Raw genomic sequence first — 13,377 nt, forward strand, 5'->3', positions numbered from 1 at the left:
CTAAGACAGGCGAAACACGCCGTGAGTGGTTATCCTCATGGATCAAATCTCCCCCAGGTAACTCTTTTTCCTTCTGAACATCAGGGCAAAGTGTGGCTGACACAGTCACTTTCACAAACCCAGACTCCAATGAATAGACCTAGAATTTAATGCCATTGAAACAATTTCGTTTTTTAAAAAATTATCCTCATATCCATTAAACAGAGTTAAACAAAGACTAATTCATTTTCAAAATAGGTTTGGCCCGTTGACCCTATAGGCTTTGTCACACCAACTCCGCAGTAATTCTTCAAAACGATTCTCAGACTATTCTCCCCCAAAGACTCTCAAGGTCAAGAAGCCACACCTAGTGGTTGACATTAGATTTTGCCTGGGCAGACGTTTTCCTTGTAGAGGTGGCCCACGTATCTGGAGATTCCCGTACAAGTCAGGAGACAGTCTTTCAAGTCCCTGATGAAGCTGCTCGGAACCCAGTGGTTTCCGGTTTCTGGAGCGACTAGGCAGAGAGAAAAGAAAAGTCTTCTATTTCCACCCACACGTGTGAATTCTCAACTTGCTATAAGTCATAGACGCCTTGAGGGGAATAGACTCTCTGCAGCTGAAAAGCATAGATTAAAACCAGTAATAGGCCAGACCAAGAATTGAGTTCATATTGAGCAGTGTATGGACTCTCCCCTAAGTGAGTTCTGTTCGGAGTCCAGTTTGTAACCACTTCCCTTTTTCCTGGGAGGGCATCAGCCCAACAGCCAAGGAACGTTTTAACCCGTCCGATAAAGACGAGGTTTGCCGGGAGCCAGGAAAAGCCAAGGGGCCTTCTTGGATTTTTCCTGGCCCTCACTGCTTCTTTATAGCTGTCGGTGACCCACTCTAAGTTTTCTGGTTTGGGAGGAGACTGGGACCATGTCACAAGGACGTCAGGATGGCACCGGTCTGACAAGGAGGGGTCGACTGGTTTTCCTTCTTTTGTGCAAGTGGAGTGGACTTTATCTGCATGTGGTATAATCTTGAACTCTCCTGCGGTTGTTACCTTTTACTTGATAATGCTCTGCCTGTAATAAAAGCTGTCCAAAACATCCAGGTGACTTTTTCAAATTGTTCTGAAATGCTTCGGTGGCCCTCTGAGTTACCTCAGAATTCGCTGGAGAAGAAATTTAATTAGAACTTGACACTTGGGAAGTTTGTTAAAAATATCAAAACATGTATGAAATTTGGTCACATTGTGGAATGATACACTCACATAATCAAAGGCATGAAGGATTTGAAAGCAAGTAGGAATCACCCAACGATGAAGAAATTCACACAGTTTGCTCCCAGAGACAGCATGTTCCAAGAAAACTTGCTTCTCGTGACCGAGAGGTCAACACACAACCAAATTTCAATCTTTGTGTCTCCTATTACGGACAAGCATATATTTTATTGGTTTTACACACTGAAATGCTTCCTTGACTAGTTTGGTCGTTTTAAGCACATATTACAATTTTTACCTTTAAAAAATGTAAGCTTTAGTGAAAGCCAAGAAGAAAGCAACTGCAAACTTGATGTGATATTGGCATCCTCCGATTAGCAAACTTCAGAACATAGTCCATAATCTCTCACAACGGGCATTTTCCCAAACCAAATGTCTCCTTTATGAGGTACAGATGCATATTCAATAAACAGACGTCTTTAGCTTCCCTCTTGCTAGAAAACAAAGGTAGACAAGCTGGAATCTGTGCAGCAGTCAGTGTCCAGCCTTTCATCTCCTACGTGACCCAGACCTTTGCTGAGTCTTCATCACCTGCTCATTGAGTAGAAGTGTAGCATTTCAAGTTACCACAAATCTGGAAAAACGGATTAAGGTCGATATTTCTCAAACACAATTATTTTATTTTAACGTGTTCATTGAAGAGTTTCCTCTCATTGATCTCCATTTCATTACTCTACAACGTCATTACACCAAATCAATGTCCTGGCAGACAAATGCGGTGACAGATGTGGTATGAACTTCCTGACTCTCAGTAAACTTAGGTACAGCAAAAGTATTATACTTAACCCTGATGACTCTAAAAACATGTCTGTATTAAGAAAAATGTGCTTCAGCAACAAACTTGGACTCACGTTAATACCAGACATTTACGCTAAGTACTTCCCAGATCATGGAAACCTTAAGTTCATTTAGCTTCGTTTCTCTTTTATTTAGAACTGCTTCTTTGTGTTTACTTGTCTTTAAGCCAAGGAGATAGAGCTCATTGTATCACAAAGGTACATTCAGAGACATACATATATTTCAGCAGAGAGAGAGCTTGGAGCTTATTTTAAAATTTGATCTAGGATGTATCATGCCCAGGCTGTCTTACAAAGGAAAGCCATCTTTCATACATTTCACTGGTTTGTAATTGCAAGTGGTTTCATTCTGAAGACTGCAGCTCAAGGGGCTGTCTTTAGGAGACAAAACGGAGTTCCCCATAGCTGGCACACGCATGTGCCTACAAGACAAATGCAAATATACCCACACAGAACAAAATCTGATTCCTGCAGGAGAAAGTCAAAACGGTGACATCTAACAGTTTCCTCCACTATTTTTTCAAATGCAACTTCCTCTTTTTAACAGTAAGGAACATGCCCATGGAAACATAGGGACTCGTGGTTGCACTTGACGTGGCAATTCACCTGGAGAAGGCAAGACCAAAAATAGCCCTTGGAATAAGCTGAATTTGCCTCCTTGAATGGAAAAGCCTCTTCCCTCTCCTTTCTCTCTCTCTTTTCCCTTCTGCTTGGAACGTCTACTAATTAACTCAAAGTCTTAGGCAAAGTTGGCTGTGTTGGGATACCGAGGGCATGACAAGGGTTAACTGCATGCTTTCCCCCAGGCATCTATTTGCTCTCTCAGGGTCAGAAGTCTGGAAAAGAAGTTATCAGGCAAGATTTCTCTAATGCGTATATAAAAAGAGCAAGTTTTGAACTTTCAGACGCGTTTTACCTCAACCAGTGTTCTCTGGAGTCTAAAGGATATCGTAGCCACAGAGTTTAAGTTGAATTTCTCCTTATTCATACATGTATCACTACAGGTTGACCAGTTTGCCACGGTTTTTCACAAGGGGCTATCCAACGGAATGGAAGAGGAAGTGATTCCCACATTTCCTTGAAGTCCAGTCTACATGCACATGGGAAGAAACCCAGAATCCTCACCAGCAGATGGAAGCCTCAAGCCCGAAAAGCAGAGTCGGACAGCACAAGGCTCAGATTGGCTTCCAAGTCCCTCTAAGCCCGGGACCGCAGCCCAAATGGTACCTTACAGATCAGGTGGAATGTCAGAAGCAAACAAACAAACAAATGCCCACATGGGACCAAGAGTTGCCCAGACAGAGCCATGTCCCAGCGGCCCCAGAGTGCACACTGGCGGACTTACCCAGATGCCGACAGAGCTGCTGCAAGGTTTCAGACACTGTTTTCCTCCTGCCCTCAAATAATCACCCAGAGGGGGATGTAGGGCTCATGTGGGCGGGAGGAAGAGAGGTGCATCCCTGAGGCCAAGGGGGCCTTGGCAGCTGCTAGGGTGGTCTCTCCTCCGCCTGCCATCCCCACGCTGGAGTTCCTACTTCCCGCATGGCAGAGTGGGCATGACTAGGGCATGGCCTTTCCCCAAGTGTCCCAGGCCATCTGGCCTCTGAAGGAGGCCTCCAACCCTCTGCCTTCCTGAAAGAGGCTGGCTGCGAGGAGGACGAACTTGGAGCATCTGATCAAGCCGGGGGACCCCTGTGGGGGCCTCCTGACCACAAGCAAGATCCAGGACAAGCCCCCAAATTCTGGAGCCTAAAAGTGGCCTCTGTACCCCAGCCCCAGTTAGGTCTCAGAGACAGAGTTGTGGGTGAAACAGAAAGAAGAGCTTTGTTGCTTTCCCGGGCAAGAGAGGCCACCGCAGGCTAATGCCTCCAAGCTGTGTCCTCCTTGAGCGGGACCAGCAAGGGGTCTTCCAGGGTTAGACTGAAAGACAGGGTGAAAGACTAAGGCGTCGCTGTTATTCTCCCTCCTCGGAGCATTTCCGAGTCCTCACGCCCAGCGTCTCAAGTCCTCAAGGCATTCACAAAGCAACCATGGAACATGCTTGGCTAGGCCTTTGTAAAGGGGGAAAAATTCTAACTGATTCTATAATATTTTGAAGTCTGGAATGGGAACGTTTTTCACAATGAGCGTTTTAGTCCTGGTCAGGTGAAGAATGGAGAAGGCCATTGCAAAGCACAAACAAGAATGCGGACCAGACACAGAAAGGGTAAGGGAGGTGAAAAGAGAGCAATGAGGAGACGCAGGTGTCATAGTTCACGTCCGTTTCCCTTGGGATCAATACACATCTCAACAAACATCAACACCTTCCTCCTTTTGTGTAAACCCTTGCTTGAAACCCAAGGATTTCAGATAGGACCATCACCGTTGCTTTATTTTAACCTTGAGGCGGTGCCACAGATTCATTATAAGAAGCAAAAAGCTTCAGAGTGACCACTTTTCTGTTCTTCTCCATTAGGCACTCATTAGATGTCCTATTGGGCAGGTATCTGGAGACATCAAAACGTGAGTATCTTCTATGAGTTAGTTGTCCTTGACTTTCAGCTTAAGAACCTTATACAAGCCGTGTCTGAGCTCCTTGTTCTTGAGTGCATAGACCACGGGGTTGAGGGCAGGAGGAATGACATTGTGGAGCACATTGAGTAGGACTGGGATGAGGGGAACCGTCATTGCTGCACTGTGGGTGACGGAAATGACAACGATGACTGTGTAGAAGAACAGGATTAGGATGAGGTGGGACGTGCAGGTGCTTAGGGCCTTGGATGCAGCTTCGGCTGAGTTCAGCTTCAGCACAGAGTGAAGTATCAAAGCATATGACAACATAATCAAACCCAAGTCACTTCCCATGAGTGTCCAAGCCAGAAGGAGCTGGTACATGCTGCTGATGGTCCTGTCATCACAGGCGAGGCGGGTGACTCCACGATTCGAGCACAGACAGTGCTCAATTTCGTTTCTGGAGCAGTATTGTCTCTGGGCAGCCAACACAGGCACTGGGATGGTAAGTAAGCAGTTTCTCAGTGCCATGAACACCATTGCTTTGGCCACAAAAGATCCTGTAACTATGGATGTATAGTGTAGTGGTCGACAAATGGCTACATATCTATCCATAGCCATGCAGACAAAGACGCCCGACTCCATGCCTACAAAGCAATGGATGACATACATCTGCAGAAAGCACTCAGGGAGACTGATGGCCTTGGCATCAAACCACAAGATGGCCAAAATCTTGGGCATGATGGTGGTGGCCAGGCCCATGTCTACCACCGCCAGGATGCCCAGGAAGTGGTACATGGGCTGGTGCAGGGTTGCCTCGTGATTGGTGATGATCAGGATAAGGATGTTGGCACTGAGAGCTAAGAGGTAGAGCCACGCCAGGGGCAGAGAGAGCCAGTGCTGCCAGGTGTGAATGCCTGGGAAACCCATCAGAACGAACTCAGAGACCTGGCCCTTCGAGCTGTTGGCACCGCTGAGCTCCTGGAACATCTCCACCAAGAGGAAAAACATTCAGGGTGAGGACTCTGAATACTCTCCCTGACGTTGCCTGTTTCCTGGTCTTGAAGGAGAGGAGTGCTCATCCTTGCAGTTCTCATCTTACCATGAACATTTCCTGGACTCTTCTAATGAAACAGAACCTGGGATAACGCATTTTGCGTGTTAGCTGCACTAATTATCACAAAAACTCCATAATCAGGTCATGTTGAAACCATGCTCCAGACTATAACTCTTTGAGTTTTAAACCAAAAGTTCTTTCCTTTAGCCTCTCCGTCCTGCCTGGCCCCCAAGTCTTAAAAGGCTGACTCAGGAGTTAACTATTAGGAAATACAGGTAGAGCTAACAATGGGTTAATGCAGCCTTCATTTTGTCATGTCCTGCCTTGGCCCCCTACCTTCCTACTCAGATGTACCTTCTAGTTAGAGTTCGATGGCACCTGATGTCTGGGTTCCCCCAATGACCTCTTCCTGGCTCAACTGCTTTCTTTTCCTAATGGTTACTTTCTACTTAGAGCTGTGTCCCTCCCAGCGCTGCCTTTTGTCATTGAACCCCTCCCTGACACCCCTTCCCTACAAGTGAGCTTCATTCCAGAGAGAAGGTCAGGAAGCGATACTCCCACAGACAACCAGAAGCCCTCCCCGGACCGACTGGCCCCAGAGTTGACGACTCTGAAATGAGCTGTGGATGAAAACTACGACAGACACCACGGTCAGTAACCCTGTCTTCTGAGCTCAGCCTCTGTCCCTCTCTGCTTTCTCTTTGCAAGAGAGGACATGGCTCTGAGGTACTAGCCTGCTGTGTCCTCCTCTGCCTCGCAAAGCAATAAGCCTGTCCTTTCTCTTCCTCAAAGAACTCGGTCTCTGAGACTTAATTGGTGCCGGTGTACAGAGCCTGCATTTGTGGCGACAACGTTACATGCACCTTCTCAAAATTAAGATACAGAGTATCAAGGAACGTCAGGACCTTGGTCGTTATCTTCCACCGGGTAAGACACTGGGGCTGGACAAGAGGAAAGCCCTCTGATGCCAGAGCCTGCTTCTTAAGTTTGACATTGCTACCAATGCATAGACTCAGAGCAGTAGCTTTTCTGTCCGAAAATAGTTTAGTAACATATTAGTTGATAGAACATCAGAAAACCTCTTTTCATCAAAGACCTTGGGAATTTGACGATACTCATAAATATGAGTTAATTTTCATGAAACTCTGGGTTATGTTAGCGTAGTCAGCGTAACTTATGTTCTCCAGTGAGGAAACTATAAAATGTCTAAAAAATGCGCATGAACAGTCTAAAGACAAACTGCGCCAACAGAGAACAAGAGTAGTTGATAGATCTCAGTATTCTGAGTCCAGTTGATTCTGGCTTTGAGTCAGTTTCCCCTACGTGGACATACGTTTGCTTCTTGGAACAGTCCAGACAGTCACCTCGTCATCAGTACAGAAGACATGAAATCAAAACACACTGAGTCTGAGATCGCTGTTATGACGGAAGGCCCGCTATAGCTCTCATATTGTACATAGGTACACCTGATGTAAACATCAACACTTGAACTTGAAAACCGAAGGCATAGTTTTATGATCTCTTTCTACCAGAAACATGCTGTTTACTTTCTTTTCTCTGCAAGCCCTAAATAGTAAGTACACCACACAAAGCCACAACACTTGAACATTCTGTGGTTCAAAATTCTGGTATGCAGAGGGGGGCAGTGCTGATGCACACCTGGCGACTCTTTTAACCTTCAACCATGAACTCGTCGTGGCTATCGCTTCACTCTTCTCGTCGTGGGGGTGACTTATACTTAACACTCAGTACGACCTAACCAAAGTCTCCTACTTGCTTAGGAAAATAAGTAGGTATTTATAATAAGCCTGGAAAACCAAAGTGTGTTCATTGCAATTGGACACCTGGGGAATTGAACATTTTTCCATGAAAACCCACTCTTCCTTAATCCTTCTGCCTCCAGATAGGGAGAGGGAATCCAATCTTAAGTCATGCAAATAGTCAATTCATGTACTTCCAGGAACAATCCCCATGTATTCTCTGTCCACAGAATGAGAAAAGGCTCATCTCCACTCCCCTATTGTGTTTCCTTTAGTACCTTTGTCTCTGGATGGCAGACCTGTGAGCTGAAGGCCACCTGCTCCAGCTGTGCCGGATCCTGATGAAGAAAGTACGACTCTGCAGGATATGTACATTTGCAGTCTTGGGCTACTACGTCTCCTGATGTTTGTCCTGGTGAACGAAATAGCTTTAACATGTGTTCTCTGTCCCCAGGCGAGTATCACAAAACACCAGAGATGCTGGTGCTGGTCTGGGAATTTAGCGGCCCCCTAGTGGAGGAGGAAGAGTGGAAAGTCCCATTTGCAGCCTCTCACCTACTGGACGAAGGAGAGACGCAATTTATCTGTGTGTTTCGATATCTCTGTGCTTGCGTGAGAGTGATACACACGAGGCAGTGAGAGTGAACCCAATTGCCTTTGAATGAGTATGAAGGACGTTAATGTTTCTTAAGGTGGTTTGTCTCTTTGCTCCTGGGAACAAAGGCTGTGTGGGACACACCTGGAAAGCACTGACGGTGTTTCAGAAGGTTTTAGTTTCACTCACACACGTCCACACGTCATTTGACTCGCCAACATTTTTGTTCACGTGAGGATGGGGACGAACGTGGTGGCTTTGTGGGAGTTTGCCAGCAGTTCGGATGTACTTGTACAAATATTAAGCTGGGGGTATTTAGAAGAGATGCCTAAGTGTATATGGAGTAATGATGATGTGATGAGAGCAAAGAACCAATAAAACCCATGCTGATTCTAGTCTTGTAACCTGTAGCAAGATATTGAAAGCAGGACCTATAGTGTTCATTCGTTGGAAAAATACACATGATTTTGGAAGCAGATAAATTGCACCTTTGAAATTACGTAATGTGGAGGTAACTGCTGATACATTTCTTGGTATAAACTTCCTACATATGATTTTGGACAAAAATGGGGGCAGTGCCTTATTGAAACATAAATGCTGTCATTATAAAAGACCTTCACAGGTAAGTGATTCAAGGGGTGATTATTCAGCAATATCATGATTTAATAAACGTGCATAATATGTAGTTACACAATCCATTGCAGCACATTCCTAATACGTGTGTGTGTGCACGTGACCAGAGAGAGAGAAGATTTTTAGCACAGCGCTCTTTACACTGTATCAGTTGTTATTAAAGCAAAAGTCTCTTGCCATAGAATAATTATTTAAATCACTAAAAAGTTATAATTGAGGCGTTCCCCTCGTGGCTCATTGGTTAACAAACCAGATGAGTAGCCATGAGGATGTGGGTTTGATCCCCGGCCTTGCTCAGTGAGTTAGGGACCTGGCACTGCTGTGAGCTCGGGTGTAGGTCACAGATGCACTTTGGATCCTGTGGTGCTGTGGCTGTGGCATAAGCTTGCGGCTACAGCTCCGATTTGACCCCTAGCCTGGGCACCTCCATAGGCCACAGGTACAGCCCTAAAAAAGACCAAAAAATGTGTAACTGAGTGCCTGTTATTTCATTCAAAACGTTGTGCAACCATTCGCACGATGTAACAGCAGGGCACTTCCATTGCTTAAAAAGAAACCCTCCATAACTGTTACTCAGTCACCACGTATTGACCTGCCCCTCCAGCCCCTGCCAACAACGAAGTTGGGTTTTGATTCCACGGATCACCTATTCGGGAGAGTTCAAGTATTTGAACCCGCAGCCTCTGGTGTCTTGGGCCTATGGCACATGGGGTCCTGAGAGCGAGATGGCCTCATTGGTGTAAAGTGATCAAGCTGACTAAAGGAGCCATTAGAAAGGCTGTTTCTAGGTGTCTACAGAAGGGAAAAGAGAGCTGCATCAAGGCCTCATTCCTAAGCTGCTGACTGAAAGAATATGCGCAACCTGAGAGTTGAGAGTTCACTTTTATTTGGGGCAGAAGGAAGCCCTAAGTCCAGGAGGCAGCATCTCCAGCTACCCTGAGGAAACCGCTCTAAGGAAGCGAGGGAGGGGCTGGGATATGGAGGCCTTTAGCGAGGAAGGGCAGGTAGACACCCAATGGTCACACACACACAGTGGCCATGTGCTTTTAGCAATGGACCTAAGACAGGCAGAAACACGCCGTGAGTGGTTATCCTCATGGATCAAATCTCCCCCAGGTAACTCTTTTTCCTTCTGAACATCAGGGCAAAGTGTGGCTGACACAGTCACTTTCACAAACCCAGACTCCAATGAATAGACCTAGAATTTAATGCCATTGAAACAATTTCGTTTTTAAAAAAATTGTCCTCATATCCATTAAACAGAGTTAAACAAAGACTAATTTTCAAAATAGGTTTGGCCCGTTGACCCTATAGGCTTTGTCACACCAACTCCGCAGTAATTCTTCAAAACGATTCTCAGACTATTCTCCCCCAAAGGCCTCTCAAGGTCATGAAGCCACACCTAGTGGTTGACATTAGATTTTGCCTGGGCAGATGTTTTCCTTGTAGAGGTGGCCCACGTATCTGGAGATTCCCATACAAGTCAGGAGACAGTCTTTCAAGTCCCTGATGAAGCTGCTCGGAACCCAGTGGTTTCCGGTTTCTGGAGCGACTAGGCAGAGAGAAAAGAAAAGTCTTCTATTTCCACCCACACGTGTGAATTCTCAACTTGCTATAAGTCATAGACGCCTTGAGGGGAATAGACTCTCTGCAGCTGAAAAACATAGATTAAAACCAGTAATAGGCCAGACCAAGGGTCATGGGAATTGAGTTCATATTGAGCAGTGTATGGACTCTCTCCTCAGTGAGTTCTGTTCGGAGTCCAGTTTGTAACCACTTCCCTTTTTCCTGGGAGGGCATCAGCCCAACAGCCAAGGAACGTTTTAACCCGTCCGATAAAGACGAGGTTTGCCGGGAGCCAGGAAAAGCCAAGGGGCCTTCTTGGATTTTTCCTGGCCCTCACTGCTTCTTTATAGCTGTCGGTGACCCACTCTAAGTTTTCTGGTTTGGGAGGAGACTGGGACCATGTCACAAGGACGTCAGGATGGCACCGGTCTGACAAGGAGGGGTCGACTGGTTTTCCTTCTTTTGTGCAAGTGGAGTGGACTTTATCTGCATGTGGTATAATCTTGAACTCTCCTGCGGTTGTTACCTTTTACTTGATAATGCTCTGCCTGTAATAAAAGCTGTCCAAAACATCCAGGTGACTTTTTCAAATTGTTCTGAAATGCTTCGGTGGCCCTCTGAGTTACCTCAGAATTCGCTGGAGAAGAAATTTAATTAGAACTTGACACTTGGGAAGTTTGTTAAAAATATCAAAACATGTATGAAATTTGGTCACATTGTGGAATGATACACTCACATAATCAAAGTCATGAAGGATTTGAAAGCAAGTAGGAATCACCCAACGATGAAGAAATTCACACAGTTTGCTCCCAGAGACAGCATGTTCCAAGAAAACTTGCTTCTCGTGACCGAGAGGTCAACACACAAACAAATTTCAATCTTTGTGTCTCCTATTACGGACAAGCATATATTTTATTGGTTTTACACACTGAAATGCTTCCTTGACTAGTTTGGTCGTTTTAAGCACATATTACAATTTTTACCTTTAAAAAATGTAAGCTTTAGTGAAAGCCAAGAAGAAAGCAACTGCAAACTTGATGTGATATTGGCATCCTCCGATTAGCAAACTTCAGAACATAGTCCATAATCTCTCACAACGGGCATTTTCCCAAACCAAATGTCTCCTTTATGAGGTACAGATGCATATTCAATAAACAGACGTCTTTAGCTTCCCTCTTGCTAGAAAACAAAGGTAGACAAGCTGGAATCTGTGCAGCAGTCAGTGTCCAGCATTTCATCTCCTACGTGACCCAGACCTTTGCTGAGTCTTCATCACCTGCTCATTGAGTAGAAGTGTAGCATTTCAAGTTACCACAAATCTGGAAAAACGGATTAAGGTCGATATTTCTCAAACACAATTATTTTATTTTAACGTGTTCATTGAAGAGTTTCCTCTCATTGATCTCCATTTCATTACTCTACAACGTCATTACACCAAATCAATGTCCTGGCAGACAAATGCGGTGACAGATGTGGTATGAACTTCCTGACTCTCAGTAAACTTAGGTACAGCAAAAGTATTATACTTAACCCTGATGACTCTAAAAACATGTCTGTATTAAGAAAAATGTGCTTCAGCAACAAACTTGGACTCACGTTAATACCAGACATTTACGCTAAGTACTTCCCAGATCATGGAAACCTTAAGTTCATTTAGCTTCGTTTCTCTTTTATTTAGAACTGCTTCTTTGTGTTTACTTGTCTTTAAGCCAAGGAGATAGAGCTCATTGTATCACAAAGGTACATTCAGAGACATACATATATTTCAGCAGAGAGAGAGCTTGGAGCTTATTTTAAAATTTGATCTAGGATGTATCATGCCCAGGCTGTCTTACAAAGGAAAGCCATCTTTCATACATTTCACTGGTTTGTAATTGCAAGTGGTTTCATCCTGAAGACTGCAGCTCAAGGGGCTGTCTTTAGGAGACAAAACGGAGTTCCCCATAGCTGGCACACGCATGTGCCTACAAGACAAATGCAAATATACCCACACAGAACAAAATCTGATTCCTGCAGGAGAAAGTCAAAACGGTGACATCTAACAGTTTCCTCCACTATTTTTTCAAATGCAACTTCCTCTTTTTAACAGTAAGGAACATGCCCATGGAAACATAGGGACTCGTGGTTGCACTTGACGTGGCAATTCACCTGGCAAAGGCAAGACCAAAAATAGCCCTTGGAATAAGCTGAATTTGCCTCCTTGAATGGAAAAGCCTCTTCCCTCTCCTTTCTCTCTCTCTTTTCCCTTCTGCTTGGAACGTCTACTAATTAACTCAAAGTCTTAGGCAAAGTTGGCTGTGTTGGGATACCGAGGGCATGACAAGGGTTAACTGCATGCTTTCCCCCAGGCATCTATTTGCTCTCTCAGGGTCAGAAGTCTGGAAAAGAAGTTATCAGGCAAGATTTCTCTAATGCATATATAAAAAGAGCAAGTTTTGAACTTTCAGACGCGTTTTACCTCAACCAGTGTTCTCTGGAGTCTAAAGGATATCGTAGCCACAGAGTTTAAGTTGAATTTCTCCTTATTCATACATGTATCACTACAGGTTGACCAGTTTGCCACGGTTTTTCACAAGGGGCTATCCGACGGACTTGAAGAGGAAGTGATTCCCACATTTCCTTGAAGTCCAGTCTACACGCACATGGGAAGAAACCCAGAATCCTCACCAGCAGATGGAAGCCTCAAGCCCGAAAAGCAGAGTCGGACAGCACAAGGCTCAGATTGGCTTCCAAGTCCCTCTAAGCCCGGGACCGCAGCCCAAATGGTACCTTAAAGATCAGGTGGAATGTCAGAAGCAAACAAACAAACAAATGCCCACATGGGACCAAGAGTTGCCCAGACAGAGCCTTGTCCCAGCGGCCCCAGAGTGCACACTGGCGGACTTACCCAGATGCCGACAGAGCTGCTGCAAGGTTTCAGACACTGTTTTCCGCCTGCCCTCAAATAATTCCCCAGAGGGGGATGTAGGGCTCATGTGGGTGGGAGGAAGAAAGGTGCATCCCTGAGGCCAAGGGGGCCTTGGCAGCTGCTAGGGTGCTCTCTCCTCCGCCTGCCATCCCCACGCTGGAGTTCCTACTTCCCGCATGGCAGAATGGGCATGACTAGGGCATGGCCTTTCCCCAAGTGTCCCAGGCCCTCCGGCCTCTGAAGGAGGCCTCCAACCCTCTGCCTTCCTGAAAGAGGCTGGCTGCGAGGAGGACGAACTCGGAGCTTCTGATCAAGCCGGGGGACC

At 45.5% G+C, this 13,377-nt stretch overlaps 1 protein-coding gene across 1 annotated transcript; it reads right to left on the reverse strand.

The window, feature by feature from the left end:
- Nucleotides 1-4,563: 4,563 nt before the first annotated feature.
- LOC100522886 (olfactory receptor 56B2-like) lies at nucleotides 4,564-5,523 on the reverse strand. The gene has a single exon (XM_084978191.1). It carries the CDS (start codon nucleotides 5,521-5,523, stop codon nucleotides 4,564-4,566), a length of 960 nt encoding a protein of 319 aa, XP_084834317.1.
- Nucleotides 5,524-13,377: the final 7,854 nt, after the last annotated feature.

This window comes from Sus scrofa, chromosome 9, assembly GCF_054392235.1.
Source record: "Sus scrofa isolate SSC_HxYL_T2T_F1_AM1 chromosome 9, Sscrofa_HxYL_maternal_Yorkshire_Landrace_v2.0, whole genome shotgun sequence".
Classification (NCBI taxonomy): Eukaryota; Metazoa; Chordata; class Mammalia; order Artiodactyla; family Suidae; genus Sus; species Sus scrofa.

Coding starts and splice junctions, on each gene's coding strand:
- LOC100522886 (XM_084978191.1), bottom strand. CDS start 5,523: ATGTTCCAGGAGCTCAGCGGTGCCAACAGCTCGAAGGGCCAGGTCTCT.